Source organism: Grammomys surdaster, unplaced genomic scaffold, assembly GCF_004785775.1.
Source record: "Grammomys surdaster isolate TR1022 unplaced genomic scaffold, NIH_TR_1.0 126051, whole genome shotgun sequence".
NCBI lineage: Eukaryota > Metazoa > Chordata > Mammalia > Rodentia > Muridae > Grammomys > Grammomys surdaster.
The window spans coordinates 6,143,239-6,167,746 of NW_021620862.1; the positions used below are offsets into that span (position 1 = coordinate 6,143,239).

Below are 24,508 nucleotides of genomic sequence, written 5' to 3' on the forward strand. Positions count from 1 at the left end.
CGATGCTGCTCTGTCTTCTTAGCCTCCAGTCCAAGTCAGTCCCAAAGCTCTAAAGCCCCTTAGGACCTATCAGCCTCAGTCTAACCGTGGGCAGCAAAGCCAGGACCGCACAGGCCTCTGGCCAGACCAAACCTCTGAGCTCAGGGCATGAGGCCACCAACCTTTCTGTAGAAGAATCCAGAAGCCTAGCAGTTTGGCCCTAAGATGGTCATGTTTACTTTTTCTTTTCTGAGTCAGCCAGAGGGTGATTCCTGGACTCATTCCTTTGGGTGTTCAACCCAAGTTACCCCTGCAAGCAGCCAAGGCCAAGGCTCACGATGCCTGAGCTTGGGCTGACACAGGCAATGACTAATGGTTTGAGCTGGTTTCTCTGAGACCCATGAATGATTTCTGGACTCCAAATGAGACAGAGAATAGCCAAGAAAAGAAAGTCATCCTGATGGTGGTGAGCTACTGACCGCTGGTCCTGTTCTGACCAAAGCATCAGATTCTTGATTGTTCCCAAAGGATCTGTCAGGCCACCAAGTGGAATCTGGCCTTGTGCACTGCCTTTGCATGATGGGAAACTTGCCAGAGTGACAAGTCTGATGGGTAGAGGGACACCTCAGACTCCCAAACAGTGGCAACTCTGAATGTCATGTACCTATAGAATTTTAATGGTAGGCACCCCAGGGGAATCTCCTTTGGGGACCTTGACAAATGCCACCTGTGTCATGCCACAAGGATTCTAAGAAAGAAGGTGTGACTAAGCAGGGACAGTATTTGAGATTTAGGTACAATTTCTCTGGCTGTACTTAGACTTTAGCTATGTAACTTTTTAAACTTCTTTGTTTTAAAATATGTTCAAACTGTCAAGGATTTTCCAAATCTGGAAAACTACCAATAACTGACTGTCTACTCTGTCAGATTACCAACACCTAACATTTCTCTGTATTTACCTGGCCTTTCTCTCTTCTTTGTCCTCTTCCTTCCTTCCTTCCTTCCTTCCTTCCTTCCTTTTTTCCTTCTTTCCTTTTTTCTTCCTTCCTTCCTTCCTTCCTTCTTCCCTCCCTCTCTCCCTCCCCCTTCCTTCCTTCCTTCCTTCCTTCCTTCCTCCTTCCCTCCCTCTCTCCCTCCCTTTTCCTTCCTTCCTTCTTTCCTTTATTCCTTCCTGCCTCCCTCTCTCCCCCTTCCTTCCTTCCTTCCTTCCTTCCTTCCTTCCTTCCTTCCTTTTTTTCTTCCCCCTCCCTCCCTCCCCCTTCCTTCCTTCCTTCCTTCCTTCCTTCCTTTCTTCCTTCCTCCCTCCCTCTCTCCCTCTTCCTTCCTTCCTTCCCTCCTTCTTTCCTTTCTTCTCCTCCCTCCCTCCCTCCCTCCCTCCCTCCTTCCCTTCCTTCCTTCCTTCATTTCTTTCTTGCTTGCTTGTGGTAGGGGACGTCTGGAGAACTGAGGATGAACTTGAACCCCTGACCCTGCTGCCTCTGCCTTCTGAGTGCTTGCATTTCAGGCATATGCCCAGCACAATGTTTTTGGGTGCTAAGGATCAAAGCCAGGTACTGGAGCTAGCTCAGCAAGTGTTCTATCAACTAAGGTGTATTTCCAGCCTCCCCCTTTTTTAACTATTTGTCAATAGGTTGCTGACTTCATGGTCCTGTATGCCTGCATACATTGGTATATGTTTCCAGAGAACATGGACACTCTTTTAAATATTTATAGCACAATTACAGAACTTAGGATGATTAATATTAATAGATTTTTCTACCAAGTCTACAGCCCATGGCCCTATTTTGTCAGTTTTCTCAGGGTCCATACTGGTATCTTTTTCTTCTCCAGCACAAGATCTAGTCCAAGGCCACTCTTGCATAGCACTGTGTAGATCAGGCTAGCTACAGCATAGGATCTAGTCCAAAACTTGCCTATGACTGTGTAGATCAGGCTAGCCTCAAACTTGCAGCAATCTTCCTGTGTCTGCCTCCCAAGAGCTGGGATTACACGTGTCTGCCACCTCATTTGGCTTATTGTCACATCTTTAAAATTTTAGTACTTTGATGATGATTTTCATGATTCAGTTTGAGTTTGATGTTTTCTCATGAAGCTGGTGTTCACATCAGGAGGTATGGGTACCTCCTGTACCTTACTTGGTGACATTAACCTTTAAGTGGCTTTAGTTATCTTTCATATACTATAAAACTGATCTGTTATTAATTGAGCCGCTTTTAGCGTACTCGCAGGGTTGGGCAAGCATTGCCACTCTCCTTTTCAAGATCCTGGGGATGCTCCATTGTCTCACACACATTAGTGTCCAGTCCCCACTTCCCACAAACTCAACACCACTTCCACCGTCTGTCTCCCAGTCTTGATTGTTTGTCCACTCTTCACTACCATAACCAACTACCTGAGAAAATGAACCTAAAGGAGGGAAGGTTTGTTTTGGCTCATGGTTTCAGGGCCTCCTGCCCATGGTTGTTTGGCTCTGTCTGATGCTCTTAGGCCTATGGCAGATGAGACACCACCTGTAGTAATGAGGTAGATAAAGTTGCTTACCCCTTGGCAGCCAGGAAGCAAAAAGTCAGGAAGTGGTTGGGAGCCAAACATCTCCTTCAAGGGCATGCCCCTATGATGTAACTTCCTACCACTAAATCCCACCTCTTAAAGGTTCCATCACCTCCAAAACCTATCACAGGCTGGAGATTAAGCTCCTGACCTCTGAGGGACACTTATTTCAAACTATAGCAGGCCTCCCCCACCCATCATAGTAAGAATGTAAATGTATCTCAGACATCCACTGGGAGAGCAGCAAGTGTCACAGGAGGTAGAAGATCAGTAGAGCACATATCAATGACGTGGTTTCACAGGAGAGGGTCAAGATGGTCACAAAAGAACCAGCATTTGAGGCAGAGAGTGACTGGAGTGGATTGACTGACCCATTCAAAGAAAGAGGAGCTGACCTTGCCGGAACGGTGACGTCACTATCTGAGGAGGTTGCTTGAGATGCACTTGGGGGCTGGCTAGACAGTGAGGCAGAGCAGAACAGATGGGGCTAACTAGACTTTGAAGTCCAGTGTGGATCATGAACTTAGTTCAGAGAGTGATGAGGAGTCACTGAGCGTCAGAGTGGAAGATGTAATGATCAGCGTTGAGACATGGACAGACATGTGCTTAACCTGCTACACGGAAATTCTACTACTGTTTCTCCTCCCTCCCCAGCCTGGCCTCATAGTGTCTCTCACTCTGCCTGATGGCACCCATCTGACCAGGGCCAAGGGCAGGGTCAGAGAGAGTTGTGTTCAGTGTGTGTCAGTGGTACTGTGTCATCCTATCCCTATTGAGAAAGGGCCCCACTTGGAAACATGCTTCTTTTTTTAGAAGAAGAAGAAGGAGGAGGAGGAGGAGGAGGAGGAGGAGGAGGAGGAGGAGGAGGAGAAGGAGAAGGAGAAGGAGAAGGAGAAGGAGAAGAAGAAGAAGAAGAAGAAGAAGAAGAAGAAGAAGAAGAAGAAGAAGAAGAAGAAAGAAGAAGAAGAAGCCAACAACCTTCCAGAAAATGGCCCTTAGCCTCTAAGCTGTGGTGCTAAGGTAGCTTCGCTCTCTGACCTGGGCACTCACATCCATGTCTGGTTCTGAGACAGCAAGGCACAAGACCTTTGCACATTGCTTTGATGCAAGGGCACCTGGATGAAGAGCTTGTTGGCACAGGAAGCTTCCAACTTTTTGACAAGAGATTTGTGTGGCATTGTGTCCTAATGTATATAAGCGTTTATGCTGACACGCTAAGTATAGTAACGACAACTGAGTGTAGTGAATTGACGTATGAAAATGAGACCAGAAGGTGCCGGCAGCTCCAGCTTAGCCATCCTCTGTTGGTCCAATGGCTGTGTGGTTGTTCATAGTGCTTATACTCAAGCGTTTCCTTAATTTAACACATATCTAGTGACCCTCCAGGAACCAGGCAGGAAAATCATCGGGCTGGGGTGCTGGGTGGGGAAGTGGGGATGAGCACCTTTTCTCAACTGTAAAAGGAACAGGTTAGAAGGCCCTCCAGTTCCCTTGTCTTAGAAAAGTTGGACTGTTTTATCTGCGCCAGTTTCTCCACAGATAAACATCCTCCACTCAAACCAAATTCCTCTTTGCTTCAAGGTCAAACTTCTCAGTCAACTAAATTAATGAAGTGCTCAGCTCAAGAGAGGAGCCTGGCCATGACCTCCACCCATTCCTGTTTGTTTAAGGACCACCCTGATCATGGCCCACACTCATTCATGTTCAAGGACCACCCTGGTCTTGTGTCTTCTTAGCCTTTTCAAGAAAAGTTGCTTCTCTGTGCTCTTTCATAAAAACAAATATATAATCAGTCCTATGTTCAGCCTCTAATGGGGAAAATATTGTCCCTATCCCATTTGAGAAAAAAAACTCCATCTAGCCTGTAACAGTAAACTTCAGTTCTCATAAGGTTAATCAAAAGCACACCTAACCTCAACTGATAGCTCCAAGACACGAAGACACTCCACACAGGCCTAAAAGACGCATGAGTAAGAAGCTTTAAACATATACAGGAACTTCCAATTTATAGCAAAACAACCATAGGCAAAGCTTCAGAGGTGTGTGTGTGTGTGTGTGTGTGTGTGTGTGTGTGTGTGTACACATCTGTGCCCCCCTCATTCACCACTTTACTGTCTCCATGGCCTTTTGACAAATTGTAAAGTTAGCCTCAGGACACATTTTCTGGATATGAAAGTGTCACAAAGATACATGACTTCTTCTTTGTGTGTTGAACTAAATCCTGGAGTCTCTTGGCTCTTCCTTTTGCCCTGCCATATTGGATGTGGCCTGTCTGGTCAGGTACTACTATAGTTTGCACCTTGGTCTAAAGGGCCAAGTGTCAAAAGTGTGGTGATCACCGTGAAACCATTAGCCTAGTCAATATGAACCTTTAGCCTAGTTAGAGGATCTTACATCATGGGACATGCCCTTGGAGGGACAATGAGCCCCCCCCACAGTGTTTCTCTCAGGTGAGAGCTTGACTCCACCATGTGTTCCTGCTGTGAGTGCGCTGCCTCACAGCAAAGCACGCACCGACAACTCCAAGACTGTAAGCCAAAGTAAACCTTTTATCATCTCAGGTACTCTACTAAAATGGCAGGAAGCTGACTAGCACAAACGCCCAGAAGGAATTCCCAGATCTTGGCTCCCTGAGATTCATGGGAAGAAGATGCTGAGTGGGAACAATTGCTAGTTAAATGCTGTGCCCAGATCTGGTGTCAGTCTGAGAAGGCTCCCTGAGTGGCACAGAGAACAAAGCTGATGCTCTGTTGATACACATGAATGGATCATGGTATTTCTAACCATTGAGCATCTTCCTTCCTTCCTTCCTTCCTTCTTTCCTTCCCTCCTTCCTTCCTTCCTTCCTTCCTTCCCTCCTTCCTTCCCTCCTTCCTTCCCTCCTTCCTTCTTTTCTCTTCTTTCTTGTTAACAAAGCATGATGATCTGTGAGGAGGCCAGGCAGGAACAGAGGCTCAGAGAGGCTAAGTGAGCTGCTCACAGGTCCCTGCCACCCAGGAACCACATGAGGGACCATACTCAGGTCTGAAGCCTCTGGTTCAAATCCTGTCCATGATGCTTTGTGGCAGTGTGAGTCAGACAGAGAACAGGAAGTATCCTGACCAGGACACACCCCGTTGTTCTACTGAGCTTGTTGCTTCCTCCTCTTCCTTCTTTTTCTTTCCTTCCTTCTTTCTTTTTTTTAATTATTCTTATTTTGATTTGAGATGGCTCTCACTGTGCAGCCCAGGCTGACCTCAGTTTTGTTATCCTCCTGTCTCTGCATCCCAAGTGCTGGGATCACAGGCACAGGCAACCATACCAGGCTCTCTACTGATCATTTTCCAGGTCTCCAAGTTTCCCAAGAAAAGCATCCTCTCACTGCAGCTGACTATATCAGTTAGGATGCAGCCTGCCCTCAGGAGAACCCACACCCCATTCTGATCTATTGGCCTTCCCTCTTGGGGAGACAACTAGCCTCTGAGTGCTGGCATCCATCTACTGTGCCTTTGGATCCTAGCTCTGAAGAGCAAAGCTGTCACACAGTAGGTGCATGGCACAGGTCCGTCAAAAGGCAGTCGCAAATTAGCTCCTTTGCTTGGCAGGTTGCCTACTCGTCACTGAAATGCCCCTGGCAGTACCTACTCTTGGCTACAGTTAGTTTCCAAGTCATATCTCAGAAGGAAACATGAGCACGGCTTACACAAGCACTTGAAATTCTGCAGGTGTAGAACACATGCTGGATTTTGTCAGGTTTTAAAAACTTATTACACACCAAAAGAAACACTAAAGTCTCACTGATAATTTAGTGTTGGCTATATATTGAAATGATAATACCAAATATATACATATGTTGAAATATATTATTAAGATATATCTCTTTTTTTAACCTTTTGTACTTTAGGTACTAGAAATTGTTAAAGTTCTATAAAATTCTTATAATGTGCCACTGAAAGTTCTGACTTAGGGTTGTACAAATTCTAACAAGACTTGAGATTTTACTGAGTGCTGTGGAAGCTACCTTGGGGAGGGGGATTAGTTTGGTTTAATTGTGTGTGTGTGTGTGTGTGTGTGTGTGTTTGCTTGTTTGTTTTGAGAGTTTGAAAACAAGAGTGAAATTGTCTAATTTAGTCACATTTTTAAAAACTTGATCTAGCTGAAATGTTGAGAACAAACTTCAAGAGACACCAGTAAAGGGCGTACCATGAAGGCAAGAAGACCATTTAAGAAGCCATCAAATGCTGGAGAGATGGCTCGATGGTTAAAAGCACTGGTTCAATCCCAGCATCTACCTAGTGGTCCAAAACCATCTGTAACTCCAGTCACGGGTGATCAACGCTCCCTTCTGGCATCTACAGGCACTGCATGCCAGGTACACAGACACACAAACACTCCCGCAGGCAAGAAACCCATACACATAAAATGAAGGAAATATTTTTTAAAGAAGCTATCAAAGATAAGCTCTGTAGCTCAGGAAGCCTACCTGGACCACAGGCCAGAGAGATGGTTTAATAGGTAAGAATGCTTGCTGTGAGAATGAGAACCTGAATTTGGACCCCAGAACTCATGGAAAAGCCAAGAGCACGGAGGCAGTACCCAGAAGCTTCTTTAACCCAGGGCTCCTATAGGCAAATGAGAGGTAGAGAAAGGAGAATTTCAGAAGCTCACTGTCCACTTCATCTGGTGTGTGTAGCAGAAAAAAACAACAGAGACCTCGTTTAAAAGTAGAAGGTGTGGACTGATGCCTGGGTGATTCTCTAATGCCCACATGCATGCTGTACACACTGTACATACACACACACACACATGTACATTCACACACACATATATGACATTCTCACATAATACACACATATGTGCACACACACACACAGAGACTATACATACACAAAGTACCCCTACATAATCTACACACGTATGTGTACGCATACACACACTGTTCACACACAGACACACACACAAACACACACTGCTATCACAGTAGTTTGGTTTAGGCCGGGGGTGGTAAGAAGTTGTCATGTATAGAGTTTGAAAGCAAACAGCAGCACCTCCCAGGTACAGGTAAGAGGGAGCATGGGACAAGGATGAGCCCTGGTTCCAGCCTGGGACATTCACTGGGCAGAAGGAAGGGATGAGAAAGGTAGGTTTAGGGGAAGAGCAGGCACTGGCTTCTGCAAAGGCCAAGTCTGAGATGCCTTGTGGTTTGGGAGGGAAGTGCTGGTTTGGATATGAGACTCTCAAGTTTGAGGCAGGGGTTGATCTTGGGCTCTGAGCTTGGAAGTCATCATCATGTAGCTGTGATTCAAAGCCAAGACAGAAAGTGTGGGCAGAAGAGAGAAGATCAAAGTCAAGATGGAGGCCCTAGAGAACTCCCACGTCTAGAGGTTGCAGAGAGGAACAAAGGGAATGAAGGAACCATGGGGAAAGGAACATGAAGCCAAATGAAGAAAACATTTCAAGGAGCAGGCAATAAGCACCGAGTCCAAGGCCAATCAGTCCAGGAAGGAGGAGCACAGGAGTGGCCCCTGGATTCAGCAACCTGGAGAAGAGTGAGTTTGACGAGAGCCAGCAAGGTGGGTAACAGAGGCAAAAACCTTAGAAAGGGGAAAAACATACCAAGACCACAAATCCAGACAGCTACACCTTCAGAGAGTTTCCTACACAAGAGAGTACAGAACTATAAAGCAGCCCAAGGCAGACTATAATCAAGTGTCTGTCTTTGAAGGATGAGACACAATTTCTGCATGTATACATGCTGCTGGGTTGAACCAGAAGACAGGGAATAAATGATGATGCCAATTCTTCATCTTCCCAATCTCCAGGGAGCATGTGTACTGCTCTTCCTGATTTATTACTTACAGACGCCATTTATTGGCTTTCTGTTGTGAAACACAACAATCAGCTTGGCGAGTCTCCCTTTATTCTTGTTCTGACTTCATCCCAGCATCCCACCATTGCTCTGTTGTCCTAACATGCTACGAGTGCAGTTTACCTACTGGTCATCCTAGTACCTGCTATTTGTGGGAGCGTGAAAGGATAGCTTGATTCCTGGTTGAACACAGGCCTTGAACCCTGGACCCTAATGGGACAAGAGCAGGTGTTCAGCCACGCCCCCAGACCTCAGGCTCCTGACACCCCATTGATCTGCACAGTTCAGTCACATAGGGCAACACCCATACCAGCCCTTCCACAGGTAGAGGGCATGACTATAGGTCTCAGGACCTTGAGAGATTTCCATATTAATGAGATACCTAAAGGCCAGAGGGTATAGCCAATTAAGTATTCTTTTCCAGACCCTCCTCCTTACAAACGGTATTTAACCAAAGGCCCACCCTGGGGGTGTGGGGGTGCATCTAGATCCATCTACCATCTGCCATGAAAATAAACCTTTTTGGAACCATGGACTTTCTCTTGTCTTTGAGGCCTGCCACAGAGAACCGTGGAGGGGCCCTCCGAGTATTGAGCCCGTGAGTCCTCCCCTGGAGGACTTCTCTGTGTTCCAGCCACGGGGACCGCCAATTCAACCAAGCTAGGCAACTTTGCCAAGCAAACACAGTAACAAAGAGTCTCTTCCCCACAGGGCGCCACGCCAGTTCAGCCTGTGAGTAACCAGTCTCAACTCTTCCACAGCTACCAGTGGTGCCTGGTTGTCCAAGAGTCTGAGACCAGTTGATCCCTGCAAGTCTTCTTGTCCAAGGGTCCCCATTCAAGTGTCCTGTGCCCCCATAGAACTTCAGACTGAGTGAGAACTCCCCTCACCTGGGAGTGAGCCCTGCAGCATCTGCCAGGCATGCACGAGTGAACTCAAAAATCGCACCTGCTTCTGCTTCTTCCTAGAGCCACGCCTCCCTGAGCCGACCAGTGGCAGACCCCAGGGAACCACAAATGCCCAACAGGATCTCGAATCCATGCCCACGAGCACAGGCAAGCTAATCATCCCACACCTATCAACTATAAAAAGCATAGCTTCACTCCCCACCATGTGTGATGACGTCATTAAGACCTCTGCCCTATCTGATACCTGCCAGTCAACTTTGGTGCATGATCCAGTACAGTAATAATAAAAATTAGCAACACTTTAGTCCCACCTTAATTCTCACAAGGTGTGCCCTACTTCCAATGCTGGGACTCAGGCTCTGCCGCTGAGGACACAACCTCAGTGCCTCTTACAGGATCTGTTCAGAACAGATCATTGCTTCTACTCATATGCAGTTGGACAAAACAGACCACGAGCCAAGCCCAGTGTCAGTGGGCAGAGGTGGAGGTGGTCTCCTCCACCAGAGGCGGACAAGCCATATGGCACCGGGCAAGACTGTGCAGCTTTCTTTCATGATAAAGAATTGGGAATTATGGTTTAGACCCCTGAGCCTTCTACGTCTCTTTTGTCCAGCTTCTCTAGGCTGTTTTTCACTTCTTATTATAAAGGTGGGAAGTCTTTATATGTTCCTCTGTGGGTAGTTTACGTGGTCTGGAGAGTGTTGCTGATTTTAGAAGGTGAACCCCACAAGGCAGTATTTACATCATTATAACCAAGCAAAGACTCCTACTCTAGTTCCAAAGAGCTCATATCCTGTAGCACTGCACCAAGGTTGCTATCACATAGGCTCAAACGATCCCATCACACAGCCCATGGCTTACACTACTCACAAGTGGACCATACTTTAGACAATCCCATGTTTAGCCCTGTCACTCATGACACTGGGCTTGGTTTGTTCTCATGAAGTTTCTGACTGCCTGTCTTTTTTCTCATTGATGGAGAAACATGCCTTATATGACACATCCCCTGATAACAGCCTCAAAAGTCTTTCCCAGCCATTGTTGGAAATCTTCCTCCTCTTCTTTCTATAGTCAGAGGACTTCTGATCTAGCTGAGCAGGCATCTCCATGCTTGGATCTCAATGCTTCTGCGTGGCCTTTGTATTTACTACAGTTACCAACTGTCTTTTCCCTTTTTTTTTTCTCTTTATTTCCTCCTCTCTTCCTATTTTATAGAGAGTCTTATTTGCTAATGTGGCTCAGCCTTAAATCTGGAATTCTCCTGTACCATTCCCCTGAGTGAAGGGATTGCAGGTATAAACCACAGCACTAAGCCAACTAATTACCTTCCGTTTCTCTGTTTGCAGTATTTTTTTCCCATTCGAATCTTAATTTTTTGTGGTTTCCCAGTAATAGTCTCTACTGTGTGGAATGTTGTGGTTTTGTGTCACCCTCAGAGACCTCTTTAATGGGGCCCTTTACCCCTCCTATTCTAATGAATACTGGCTGTCTTCCAGGCTGCTGAATAATTTCATCTCTTGATTGCTTTTGCTGGCTGGCTAAGTAGTGCTACCACCCAGATGGATGGGGTCCTTCTGCCCTACCCCAGGTAGAAACTGTAAGTAAGCAAGAAGTTCTTCACCTGTGTCCACAGGTAGTTTTTGTTGCCACCCTCCTGTGCCCTGCCCCCCACTCAGAGTTTAGCAGCAGGCAGCCACAGATCGCATCTTCCCATTAGAATTTTCATCCAGGCTTCCAGTACCAGGATCCTTAGCCCTATAAGGGTTGCAGCCTCTGTGCAGACCTAGGGATTCAGAAGTCAGCCTGGAGGGTCTTACAGCTTTGTTGTTGTTTAGACCCAGGAAGTTGGGGCTACTTAGCCCTAACATCACCAACGTCAGAGCTCTCCACTTGGATGTCCGCAAGACCTTTGTCCCTAAAGACTTTACGGCTCTCAAGCCAGGCAGTGGCAACTCAGCGCAGGAAGGCAGAGGCAGGGGTATCTCTGAGTTCAAGGCCAGCCTGGTCTACAGAGTAAGTTCCAGGACAGCCAGGGCTACAGAGAGAAACCCTGTCTCAAAAAAACTAAAATAAAGGAAAGAAAAAAAAAAGACTTTACAGTGCTCTGAAACTTCTGCCACCTGCAGTTTCTCTCCTCCAACTTGTGTAATATTGATCCTTCTTTAGTCTTGGCTTGCTGCCTTCCCTTGCCTTCTCTCTGCCTTGGCCACCTTCTTCTGATGCCCTAGCCAGGTGCCCTCAAATCCTTCAGCTCTTTCTTGGATGTCAAGCAGGCAGTTTCCTTATCATTAAAACCAATTGTGATCTTAAATTTTTGCCAGTGCTTGACACTAGCCCAATGCCAAGAAAGAGATGGGTCTCCCTCCTGTCTCTGTAAAGTTCATTATTCCCGAGACCCACTAAGGTCTTCTTCCATATACTCTCTTACTCTGCTGAAGAAGCATCTTCAAGGAACTCCCTTAAGAGATCCGAGTAGGAGATAAACTCCCTTGCTTCTCAAAACATCAGGCCTATTTCACTTATGTATTATATAAAGGTGCTGGACCAGGTGTCCTCTAACGCCTACTCAGGAAGTGTAATGTCAGGGCCTGTTCATTCATAGCGTCTGAGTTCAAAGAGAAAATGTTAAGTAGGTGCTGTTGCTCTCAAGGGATTTGCAGTTTCTTTAGATGAATGCATATAAGTTCTCAAACTTGTAGCAGAAAATCATCAGTATAGAAAACATTGCAAGATGGGGGCTGATTGGTCATCGATTTGAGCCTTGGGCTAAAGGAGAGAACTGGAAACTGAGCCTACCTGAGGCGTTCCTGCTGGAAGGAAGACCTCTGTAGTGTCTGAGTATAAGCAGTGAGTTAGAGAGGGATAGATGTTTATGTGACAGTCAGTGGATTAATGACCAACATTAGGTCTGATGGCGTAGTTAATAGTCACAAGGCTTCCCTGTCACCTGCTCTGTCTCTATGAGGCATCAGCACTCATATCTCACCAAATTACAACAGGTAATAACTTTGAAATATGATAATATAATAATGATGCTTACTGGCCGGGCAGTGGTGGCACACGCCTTTAACTTGGGAGGCAGAGGCAGGCGGATTTCTGAGTTCAAGAGTTCGAGGCTAGCCTGGACTACAGAGTGAGTTCTAGGACAGCCAGGGCTACACAGAGAAACCCTGTCTCAAAAAAACCAAAAAAAAAAATAATAATAATAATGATGCTTACTTATGTGTCATCAACGGACAAGTTTTCAGACCATTTCAGGACACACAATTAACTTTCATTGTATCTAGTAACATATGGGTGTGCTTATGTATGTGACTTCCACATATATATTCTTGAAACATGAGGGACCTGGCAATCACCTTTATCAGCAGTTTATCTCACCATCCCATCACCATCACCAATAACCAAATAAGTTTTCACTGGGACAATGGGAAAGTGATTATAAACCATGTCTCCTTCCAGTGTGTGCGTGCCCCAAGCAGGGAGCGTCATTCTTACGGCAAGATCTTATTCTCTAAGGAACACCATGCACTGGCTGGTTGTGTGTCAGCTTGGCACAAGCTGGAGTTATCACAGAGAAAGAAGCCTCCCTTAAGGAAATGCCTCCATGAGATCCAGCTGTAAGGCATTTCCTCAATTAGTGATCAAGGGTGGGAGGGCCCATTGTGGGTGGTGCCATCCCTGGGCTGATAGTCTTGGGTTCTATAAGAAAGCAAGCTGAGCAAACCGGGGAAACAATCCTGTAAGCAGCACCTGTCTATGGCCTCTGCATCAGCTCCTGTCTCCAAGTTCCTGCCCTGTGTGAGTTCCAGTCCTGACTTCTTTGGTGATGAACAGCAATGTGGAAGGAAACCCTTTCCTCCCCAACTTGCTTCTTGGTCATGATGTTTTGTGGAGGAATAAAAACCCTGACTAAGACCCACCGCATGGATGGAGAGAAGCCTGGAGGGTTTAAAGGATGTGGCCTCTCCAAGGCAGTCTCACAGACTGATGGTCCAGAGACATCAGCAACATGGAGTGGTGGGTAGTTTTTATTCAGCCAATGCCAGCTTCCCTCTTTGTTGCAAAAAATAAAAGAAGAGAGAAAAAGAAATTGAAAAAAAGAAAAAGGAAAGAACTTGTAAGAAAGGGAATTTCCAGCAGAGAGAAAGGGTCTTTGGTTGGAGCAGTCTCTTAAGAGTGGATGCTATGGGGCGGGGGGATGCAGGGAGCCACGGGACGAATTTTCCTACGACCTCTCTAAGTATCCTCTAACAACCCCACCCCACCCTAGGAAGAATTAACTACTGCTAAAACTCTCTGTCCCTGCTTCCCTCCTAACACTTAGCAAATTTAGTTTATATTAATTCTCCTGCACAGGCGCTGGTCTTGGTTGCTTAATTTATCCGCACATCCTCAGTGCCTGACATATGATGATGCCTGCTTTGGCCCAATGAATGGGTAGATGGATTAGAAGAAGCAGCATTTCATCAAAGAGTAGAAGAAGCAGTCTGAATATTCAATGGCTCTCTAGCTTAGAGTAAGCCAGGATGAGCAGATACAGACCTGAGCCAAGGGGAGGACTTCCAGGAGCTGAAGCCATCTAAACCACTCCCTAGCCAGGGCAGTAGAGGTAGCAAGAAAAAAGTACTTTCAAGGTCTGTGGTCTGTAGAAGACACCACTGCAGGTACAGAGGGAAGCAGAAAGACGGGGAGCATTCAGAAGCAGAGGTGCCAGTGTGCCAGCCACCCCACCCAGAAATGAGGCAAACTAGGCAAGCAGAATGTGATGGTATACAATTCCAGACTAACAGATGAGAAGCCCAACCTGCCAAGGGCCTGAGACCCCCATTCCTTATGGGTAGGTGTCAAGGCCTGCACACCCACGAAAGTATGCAGCAGCAACCAAGGTAAGTATGAAAAATACCTGGGCTAAAAACCATACTTTTCCACATTTCTCATTTCTGTATTTCTCGGGCAGTTTTTTTCTAAGTTTCTTAGAAAGACATGTGTGTGTGTGTGTGTGTGTGTGTGTGTGTGTGTGTGTGTGTGTTCATGTGTGGACTTCATAGGTAAAGAATCCCACAGGATTCTGATCTACAAATGGAACTGTGAAGGAGGGAAAGCTAGATCTGTGGGGTAAAGTTTTAGAGACAAGCAGAGCGGTGGCAGCAGGCTTAGGGTAGAAAGGTGTCTGCAGTCTTCACACTGAGGACATGCACTGGTGCATCCTGAGCAGGTGGCCCTGGCTACCTCCTCGGGCTAGTTTCCCACAAGCCCACTTCCCTCTCCAGCAACACCCCAGTGCACCCCTTCCCACCTGATTCTTTGTTTCTCAAAGCCTATGTTAGGGTGTTGTTATTTCAACACATAATTCTAACAGCATACACCATGCCTTGTGGTCTTGGTATCCTCAGGGAGACAGACAGGTGGTCTCTCTTTACTCCCGTAGGTGGACATTGCTGACACATGCAAATTAACACCAGCTTTCCTCCCTGCAGTAGCTTAGGGTTGGCCTGATGACTTGAACTGTGTGGCAGGCTGCTAGAAGCATCACTCAGGGGAGAAGCCCAATTAAAGGCTCTGATTTTTCTACTCAGATGGGACTCCTAGCCACAGCATCCCTCCTGGACTAAGAGTCCAGGCAAAACCAACAGGTCTGGTTTGAGTGGGTGTGGTCTTCAAATTCACCACAGATGAGGTCCCTGTTGAGCCTGCTAGGAGCGAGGCCGTGAGAAAGGCCAGAGTAAAACGAAAGGCCACTTCTAGCTGACCTCTGCTTTTGGGAACTTTGCAACCATGCGCAGGCACCTAGCTAGCTGGCAGCGGCAGGCTCTCTGAAGATTGCATGGGATGTCTGCTTCTGCAGCCCTGAACGCTGCCGAGGAAGACGCCTCCTTGGTGTGCAGGGTCCACCCGTGGCAGGAGATCAAGTTGGAAGTGGGGGAGGGGCGTGAAGGGAGAGATGAGAGGCTGGAGAGAGGCGATCAAGACAGCTCCCATTCCCTAACTCTATTCATTCTTTGGCACTATTTTGGGACAGCAGTGACACTGGGGTGTGTCCAGGCAGCCAGAGCCTAATGCAGACTTATGGGGCGCAGTCTTCGCTTTCTTAACGGCCCACTTCTCATGCAGTCCAAATCCACATACATGCAAACTGAATAATAAAATCATTCCCTTCCGTCGGTGTACTGGGGAATCTCGGGCAAGAAATTCGGACATTAGGAAAAAGAGACTCTGGCTAAAGAACTGTCACCTCCACAGGCTCTGTCTGCACTGTGTGAAAGTGTGACCTGATGCAGTGTCTCCTGAAACTGTGTGTCTCCCTTCCCCCAGCTCTCAGACTCCCTGGAGCCTGGTCAACCCCATCACAGCCATGAGTTCTTCCTGCTTGGCCTCCTCTCCTCCCGGAGTAATGGGATCACAGAAAGACGCGCTTGATGGGGAAGGGCCAAGATTCCACTGTCCTGGACGGTAGCCTAGCCTGGAACCAGTGAACCGTCGGGTCCCTGCTTGGAGCTCTAAGATTCTCTGTTAAGTTTATAGCTCTTCTCTGCCTGGCCATCTTGCTTGTGGGTTGGAGACCCCCAGAGTGGTACCTCTCATCTAGGATGCCCACTCCACAGGCTTCAGCCACCTGCTAGAGATCAACCGTGGGAGCACAACCTGAAGCTGGTGGGCACATCCACGGGTCTCGGTCAGTGCCTACCTCTGCCCCACCTACTCTCCATCAGGCCGCCCAGGTCGCAGGGACCGCAGGGGTTAAAGGAGTCACAAGGGTCGCCCTCCCCACACACACACTTCTTACCCAATCCCGGCACGAAAGTGTTGAGGAAGAGACAGATGACAGCCACCGGGAAGGGCATGTAGGGGATGGCGGCGCGCAGGGGCCCCTTCTTCTCGCGAACCTGCACGACCACCCCGCTGGACGACGATGCCCCCCGGGGATCTGCCGCTGCCACAGCCGCCGCCGCTGCCGCCGTCTCAGCGTCTTTGTGCAAAGGCTCCATGGCTGGACACGCTCTCCAGGAACCCGGCAGCCGCCCAGGGCACCAGGGCAGACGACGGCCGGCTGCGGGCTCCCGGCTGCGCGCTATGCGCCTTTCTCAGGAGGCCAGTGCACTCCCGGTGCTGCGAGGCTGGCGGAGAAGCCAGCCCTCCCGCGCTCCACGCCCCCACTCCGGGCGGAGGGCGGGAGGGGCAGCGTGACACTCTGTGACAGCGCTTCCTCGCCCCTCCCCTCCGGGCCCCTTCCCCGCCCCCTCCACACCTCTCTGCAAAGCCCTTGGTTCACTAGCAATGGAGACCCCAGTGAGGGAAGAAAGCGCAATGAGAGCACAAGGATGCTGGTGGTCCAGATACCTGGAGGGATGGACGCGCCTCACCCTCCTAGCACAGGTGAATTGAGAACCTCACTCAAGGTCCTCAAGAGCTGGGCGTGCACTAGGCTGATCAGTTGGAAACGCCTCAAGGTTGAGTCTATCTTCTGGAGTGTGCATTTAACTCTGGAGTGTGCTAGGGAGGTGGGGGCTAGGGACGTGTGGAGCCTGAAACCTAGAAACACTCTGGGTTTCAAGTCACGGAGAAAAAGCAATGTGTTTCAAGTCACAGATGTTGATAGGACTGGAAGCGAGAAATGTAGCTTACAGCTTTATAAACCCATGCATATCTGCAAGAGACGTTCCCTTAACGCACGCGCGCATACACACACACACACACACACACACACACTGTCTCAGGTATAAGTCCACACACATAGAAACGAAAAATGGAAAGGAATGCTCCTGCTTGAGTGAACAGGTAGTGGGAACCATGCCCTGACCAGTTCTGTGGGACATTTGGGCCAATTAACTACCTGGTGAAGATGCGGTGCGCCCACAGCGCCCCCTGGTGTTGACGATGCACCAGTAGGAATAAGCGAATGGGCTTGGCAAGAGTCCAAGCCAACAGCCTAATTCGGTCTTCTCAATAAGACCCTTCATCTATTCCTTGAATAAGTAAACCGATGAAAATAACCTCCTCTAGCTGGGCACGGTACTTCATGGCTGCAATCCCACCCTTGAGAGGTGGAGGTAGGAGGCTCTCTTCCTATCAAGTTCAAGGCCAGCCTGAGCAAGACTACACTTCTAAATAGAAAAATATTTTAAGTCTACAAGGTAAACTGCAAGATTGTAGTCATTACAATGATAGTACCACAGAGCCACAGAGCCAGTGACAAATATGGTGGCTGGGATATGCTGAAAGTGTTGAAGATGTTGGGACTGGGACCTTCCCATGCAGCCAACTGTAGGGGAGTCATCAGTCACTAAGGCCTCTCCCAGGTCGAGATTTAACGACCAAAGGAAACTACTTGTAGGTGTGTTTTATTTTAAACACAGGATCTTCTGTTGGGCAGCATCCCAAACTCTTAACCACATTTAATGCTTGCCTTAACTGTACGAAGCATCCATGATAATGTGAGCAGGTGATTCCTATTCAAAATCCATGTGCGTAAACGTCATTGCATCTAAAGATCCAGAAACTCACCTCCATTCTATGAATACCCCTTCTCAGAAGACCTGGATCTCTTTTTGGGTCCCTCTATCATTATTAGTCCCTGAGGAAAACAAACCAGAGAGGAAAATAGATTTCTATTTCCCCAGTTTCCTTTGGCTGTCTTTGTCACACCCAGGCAGAGCCGTTGTGGGTGCTAACGCATGGGGGTCTATGATAGCAGGGGGAATCCAGACCTGCAGTAAAGCTGGGCCTGGAGCTGCTAAAGTGGGCAGGAAGCAAGCTAGTTCTGGAGGGCAGAGGAGTTGGGACTTTATTCTATTATCTGGAGATCACCGATGTTTTAAGTGGGCATAAGGCATCATGAGTGGTCCATTTATTCCTATGTTGCAACAAATGACCCTGAAATTGATCAGTTTGACATGACTGTTTTTTGAATGATCATACTCTACCACGAGAACATAAGAGAGGCAGCTCTTCCCGCCTTCGTTGTGTGCAGATCTGTAGCTGGAAACTCAAATGGCTGGTAGCTCGAACTTCAGGGACCACAAAATTCTAGAACTATTCTCAGGTCAGTGGCGTCAGTGCAAGAGCTTGAAAGCCAGATACCCAGGGGTGGTCCTTCACGCCACCTCCACTGTCCACATGACCTGGAAGTTTTACAATAAAATGTGACTGCTGGGTTCTAAGACAGAACTTGCTGAGAGGAGCTGTCCTGAGAATAGAGACTGTAGAACCAAAAGAAGTACGACCCCAACTTCTCCAAAAGTTACACAGTATCCTTCTGCATCACCATGTCAGGCATTCAACTAACAACCAACCCAGACTTAAATACAGAGCAGCCCTCTTCTTAACAGAAGAATGAGGACCCAGGCTTTAAAACCAACAGCATGATTACATCATGATTACATCAGCTGGGAAGACCTCTTAGCCTAGTAAAGAGGACGGCTGGAGAGGATCAGGTCATATGGCCACAAGGACTGAGGTAGATAAGAAGGACTCTTCCTGACCTATAAGCATGGAGAATGGGAGAAAGGGTTCCCAGATGCTAATCGGACAGAATCAGCAGACAGAACGGAGCTGCTGTAGACAGAACGGAGCTGCTGTAGACAGAACGAGCTGCTGTAGACAGAATGAGCTGCTGTGTTTGAGCGCACATTGCTCCCTTTTCCTTTTGCTGTGATCAACTGCCTGACAAAAAGCAACTCTGGGCGGAGGTCATGGTTTGACTTATAGCTTAAGAAAAGACAACCTGCTATTCATCATGGCAGAGGAAAGGCATGGCAGGGGGACTCATGAAGCAGCTTGTTGCCCGTGTAGCTCCCGAGAGTTGCTGGTAAATGATTTCCCCAAGGCTTTCTCCTTAGGCCCACGCAGCCCCACTGGCTCGTTTCACTCTGCACAGCCCTCTTTCCCACTCTCCTTGGAGTCTCTCCTTGCCACACCCTGACCCATTTTTTTCTCCAGCTTTTAGCTTCTGCTCCTTTTCTATAACATATAACAAGCCAGCCTCACTCAGCCAATTACTTGCTGGCCCACCTAGCTCTTAATAATTCTATTAAGCTGTAATCAATCCTCAAGCATCCTTAAGACCAACTCTCTTGATGAAACCTGGTGGTGATTAAGTCTGAGGGTCTCTGTAATTAACACTGAAAACCTGAACAATAAGTCAATTTGGTTGGCAGCAGGAGAAAACAGTTCGTCTAGCCAGGCCCTGACCATGTACCTGTCTGCCATTTTTCTCCTACGTCCCAAAGGCTGAGGATGAAGATCCCAGTAGCTTCTGAGGAAGCAGTCTTTGAGATGGACAAGGAGCCTGCAGAATTCTAACTCCATCACTGGTGAGAACGTTCATCTTGCAGATCTTGCCTAACCAATTTCTCTCTATGCACTCCCTAGATCTCTTCCCTACCGTATGTACACAACTAGGGCAGGACTTTCTGGGAGACACCAGTCTCTGAACTGGCCTGGAAATCCCCTGGGATGTGGGGCCATTTCTGACAATAACAGAAGTGGTCTGCAGGCTTCAGCGACCTGACCAGACGGGGCATTGTGGAGAGGGGTTGCTAGGAAGCACAGATGGTGAGTATACCCCTGAAACTGAAGGTCAGGCTCCCCTCCCACCCCCACTTCACCAAAGTAGCAAGTAGAGATGGACCAAGGACACTTGACAGACACCAGCCATCCTTCTCCCTCTCACCTGAGCATCCTTAAGATTAAGCCTGGCTTCTGTAGTTGTACCATCTGGAGTCCCAACTCCCCAACCCGTGGCTGACAGAAGCTGGTACATCCCAGGCATCATCAGTGTGGACTTAATTCGCTCACTCATCCAAGTCCCAACCAGTACACCCCTGACACCCCACAATGCACTGATGTCTTCTCAGAAGTAGGAATCCCAGAACTGATGACTCCCTCCAAAGTGAGGACAACTGGGAAAATGGAGGCAGGGTAGGGACAGTAGGAAGTGACAATAAAGATAGGGAGTGCTTGCCTTTGACCTTGAAGGTCATTGTTTCCACACTTGCCTTTGACTTTGAGGGTCATCTTTTCCACACCTCAAGAGTGGTGTGTTGGTTGGTTTTCTATCACAGTAGCAAACACCTGAGGCACTAAGTTTGTAAACAGATTTATTTTGGCGCATGGTTTCAGAGGGTCCAGTCCATGATCCACTGGCTCTGACCTCAAGGTGGGAGCATGTGATGCGGCATACTGGCTAAAGAGAACAAAGAGGGTGGAATCCCACAGTCCTCTTTGAGAACATAACCCCCAATAGCCTAAGTGTCTTCCTCTTAAAGGTGCCACTACTGCCCCATAGTACCAAGCTAACCAGGGGCAAGCCTTTGGCACATGGCATTTAGGGAAGACTCTGAATCCAGTACAGTGGGTCACATGCAACCATACAACAGTGGCACAAGCAATATCCTATCAAACAAAGCCACAAAGCACTGTGGCTGCAGTTCAGCAGAGCGCTGGCTTAGCATACATAAAGCCTAGGATTTGGTCCCAGTACCACATAAACCCATCACGATAACACATACTCATCATCCCAGCACTTGGAAGGTTGAGGGAAGAGGATTAGGAGTTCAAGACTATCCTCTCTGATGTAGAACATTCAAGGCCTGCCTGGGATACCTGAGATCCTGACTGAAAAAAAAATGAAAAATAAGAAAAGAAAGCAACAAAAACATCTGAGACAACAGGTGCTGGGCGGCACCCACAAGCCATCAAGGGTGGCTTAGCAGAGACTAGTGTATTAGTGGGCTGCATTCAAGTCTGTCCCTGCAGCCCATCTGGGAGGCTGAGTCCTTCAGCCCCTAACCAGCATCCCTGACCAGCAGCTTGAGCTACCCAGCACAGTCCTTCTCCTGCCTCACGAGGCTGCACACTGGCCCCAGCTGCTCTGGCACGGGTTGCGTGGTCCCCTGCTTCCTGTGATGACACATGGGGACACGAAGCTCTGTTTTTCTGGCAGGCACCACAGACTGGTCTCTCTCAGCATCTAGTTCCTGGCGTAGGTTGATTTGTTTCTCTCTTAACCACCCTGCACATATGTCAGTACCTCTGTGGCTTGGCGAGGTGGGGGAGGGGTGCTGCTATGCAGCAAAGGGAGCCAGAATGCTCAGGGGCAGCTCTTTCTGCCCTGTTCCCAGAACCCTTAACACTTCTCAGGACAATTGGGACATTCTTGGGAGCCCTAGCCATGACTATGTCCTGAACTTGTAGAAAGCACATGAGACCTGACACTGAGGACAGAATAGACTCGGTCTGCAGAAGGATCGATCAAAAACCCAGGCTCGGTGCTGACATTCCAGGAAGGACCCACCTCCTGCCACTCACCAGAGTTAAATAAAACCTTGGGCCCAAACTTCGACTCTCAGAGATTTAGTGTGTATATTTGCAATATGGGGCAATAGTAGTACATGCTCCCTAAGGGATACTGGAGAGCATCATAGAAGCTAAACACTGTGCTGGTCCCGAGGAAATGCTCAGCTAATGGGCCTACTACCGTAACTATCTTTACTCACCCTTTAAAGAGGAGGTAGGACAACGCTCTTAGTACCAAACGTCTGCAAGACAGTGTCATGAGTGTGTTGGTAATGTCTGGACAATCACCCTCTGAGGTGCCAGGAGGTAGAGGGTCATCCTAAGACTCTGCAAGGGATGCTCTCACGGGATGCATCTAGAGGTTCTAAACAGAGTGACTCAGAGTGGCCTTTCAAACGCCCAAACACACCACTATTTGATCAACTAATGATGACTATCTTTGTCAACTCAGTCACTTCTTCAGGATAAGGCCCTGATGGTACTAACACACTGTTTCCTTGACCAACAGCTAGGAGGAAACTATGGAGAAGTATGATGAAAAACTGTGTCTTGGGTCACTACAGGGACAATGGATTAGGGGGTAACAAAAGGTCAGAGATAGGCTTAGGACATAAGTGCCTGGATTCTTCACAACAGATAGGGACGCCTCAGGCCTCCCACACCCTAACATTCACATCCTGTGTCACCCTGCTCTGAGCTGGTCACCCTGCTCTGAGCTGGTCAGGTAGCTATAACTTGTATAAAATGCAAAGGAGGTATCACTGAGGTCCCAAATAAACTCATTTGAGTCTATCTCGAGAAGATTGTCCTGGAAGGGCCTGTCAATCAGATAGCTATCCTCGGTGAGAAGCTGGGACCTCCTGAAGCAGAGACTCTCTGAGGGAGCTGGTGACCTCAGAGCTAGGCAAAGCCTCCAGTCAAAGCAGCAAAAGCAAGGTGGTCCAGCTGCTTAGATATGAGCTCAGTCACACCTGGAGGGACCTTGGAAGTGGCCTCTTCCAAACGAGGAATGCAGTGGCACCTAACCCTTAGTGGCAACCCAGGAGACACTAGGAGGAATTGAATAAGGAAGAAACTAAGAGCGTCTCAGACAACCAAGTTCAGGCTCTGGGCCTACAAAACCAGCCTTAGGACAATCTGTGCCATTTCCAATGGCTAAATCTATGACAATAAGAACTGTTGTGGGGTATCCTGGAACACAGTAGGGCTACAGAAGACAGGTGTGGACCTTAGTTTGTGACACCTCACTGGGAGGTGCTACTCCTATGGACTAGCATTAGCCCTGACCACTGCCCATTCTGTCATCACCAGGGTGGAAAGGGCTGGCTCTGTTGTCTTCTGGAACCAATTGCCTGAACCTGAGACCAGGCAGAGTTTCTCCTGAATCCCACTGCCAAGTCCCCAAGGATCAGTAAGTAGGGATCTAGAGCAGAGAGACCATACATACATATCTGCTCATACAGATGGGGACTGGTGTGGTCAGATCTCCCAGAGGACTCGTACCTTCACTCCTAAGGAAAGGCCACCCCAGCACTGGTCTGTAGGCATCTCACCATCTTTACCTATGGAAGCCAGGGCTTCACATACACTAAGCTCTAACCCAGCCATGCCCCAGCCTCTTACTACCTCAGATAGACCAGTGCCACGCTCACTCTGGGCAAAAGCGCCACACTCCCCAAGATCATACCAAACCAAAGTGCAGACTGTTCATGTGCCAAGGTGACTTGGGACCCGCCCCACCTGCCCCTACTTACCTCAGCTGCCATCACTAAATACCAAAGCATATGGAGCTGTCTAAACCCTGGGTACTTGTATGCAGCAGTAGGTATGGGGACTGGCAGTATTTTTCCTGTGGAATCTCTAGGTAGGTCCTAAGTCATTGGTATTTAGCCCTAGGATCCTCTCTTAAAACAACAGCATACTCAAAAAAAACTTGTGTCATCAAAACTCATGTCATCTCAAGAACACAAGAGTGGAGCTCTGACGGGCCGGATCCCTCAGGGAGGAAGCAGGGAGTTAGCCTTATCTCTGTCTCCTATCTAATGACAGGCGATTGAGAGACTCAGTGGGGCCTACCTGTTTTGTTTTTTGTTTGGTTGTTTGGTTGGTTGGGTTTTTTCCCCAAATTTGGACATTTCTATTCAAGGCCAAAGAGGTCTTTCTGATTGCTTTTTCTGCAAGACAGGAAGTCCCACCTTCTCATCTTTATGTAGCTGTCAATCAATAAGAGCACAGGGCTGGCTCTCAACCCAAAGAAGCTAACCAAAGCCTTAAATCCTCCTCTCTGAATATTTCCTACCCAGAAGACTACAGTCCCTATGCCCAGGCCTTGGCACGTGGCCTAACATGTGGACTTTCTATCTGTGAGACAAGTACTCTTGGCCTGCCAGGGAGGCTTTAAACAGATTTAGAACTGAAAGGTAGCTTGTCCATTATTTAGTCCAGCTCCCTCTGCACTCGAGAATCCTCTGCACCCCCAAGAGGTGGTCCTTAAAACAAAGAAAAAGACAATCTTTTCAAAGAGTCAAATGCTCTTTTCATATTTCATTTTATTTCTTGAGACAGAGTCTTGCCATGGAACAGCCCAAGGAGATCTTGAACTCACAATCCTCCTGTCTCAACTTCCTGAGTGTTAGGATTGCCACCGTGCCTGCAAAGTGGTAGTCTTTGAAGACTTAGTATGATGGGACGCTCACTACCTTATAAAGCAGATGTTCCACTTTTGGGCAGCTCCCTATTGCCCTAACCTTCTAGCTCTGCCTCTGGATTTAAAGACTAGGAAGCCATGCCAGGAAGGTCCATTCCGCCCTTGCTGGGCTCTGAAGTGGAGAGTGCTGTATATGTGGTTAAACTGGTGGCTCACAGGACCGTATATTTTGGTATCCATGACCATCTCCTGGACTCTTAGGTAGGTCCTGTGACTTAT

At 47.9% G+C, this 24,508-nt stretch overlaps 1 protein-coding gene across 1 annotated transcript in view; it reads right to left on the minus strand.

Annotated features, from left to right (window-relative positions):
• Positions 1-16,274, minus strand: part of Stum (stum, mechanosensory transduction mediator homolog) — a 45,399-nt gene extending 29,125 nt beyond the window's left edge. The window contains exon 1 of the mRNA XM_028755248.1: positions 16,073-16,274. Coding sequence (XP_028611081.1) covers positions 16,073-16,274 — 202 coding nt within the window. The remainder of the gene's footprint in view (positions 1-16,072) is intronic.
• Positions 16,275-24,508: the final 8,234 nt, after the last annotated feature.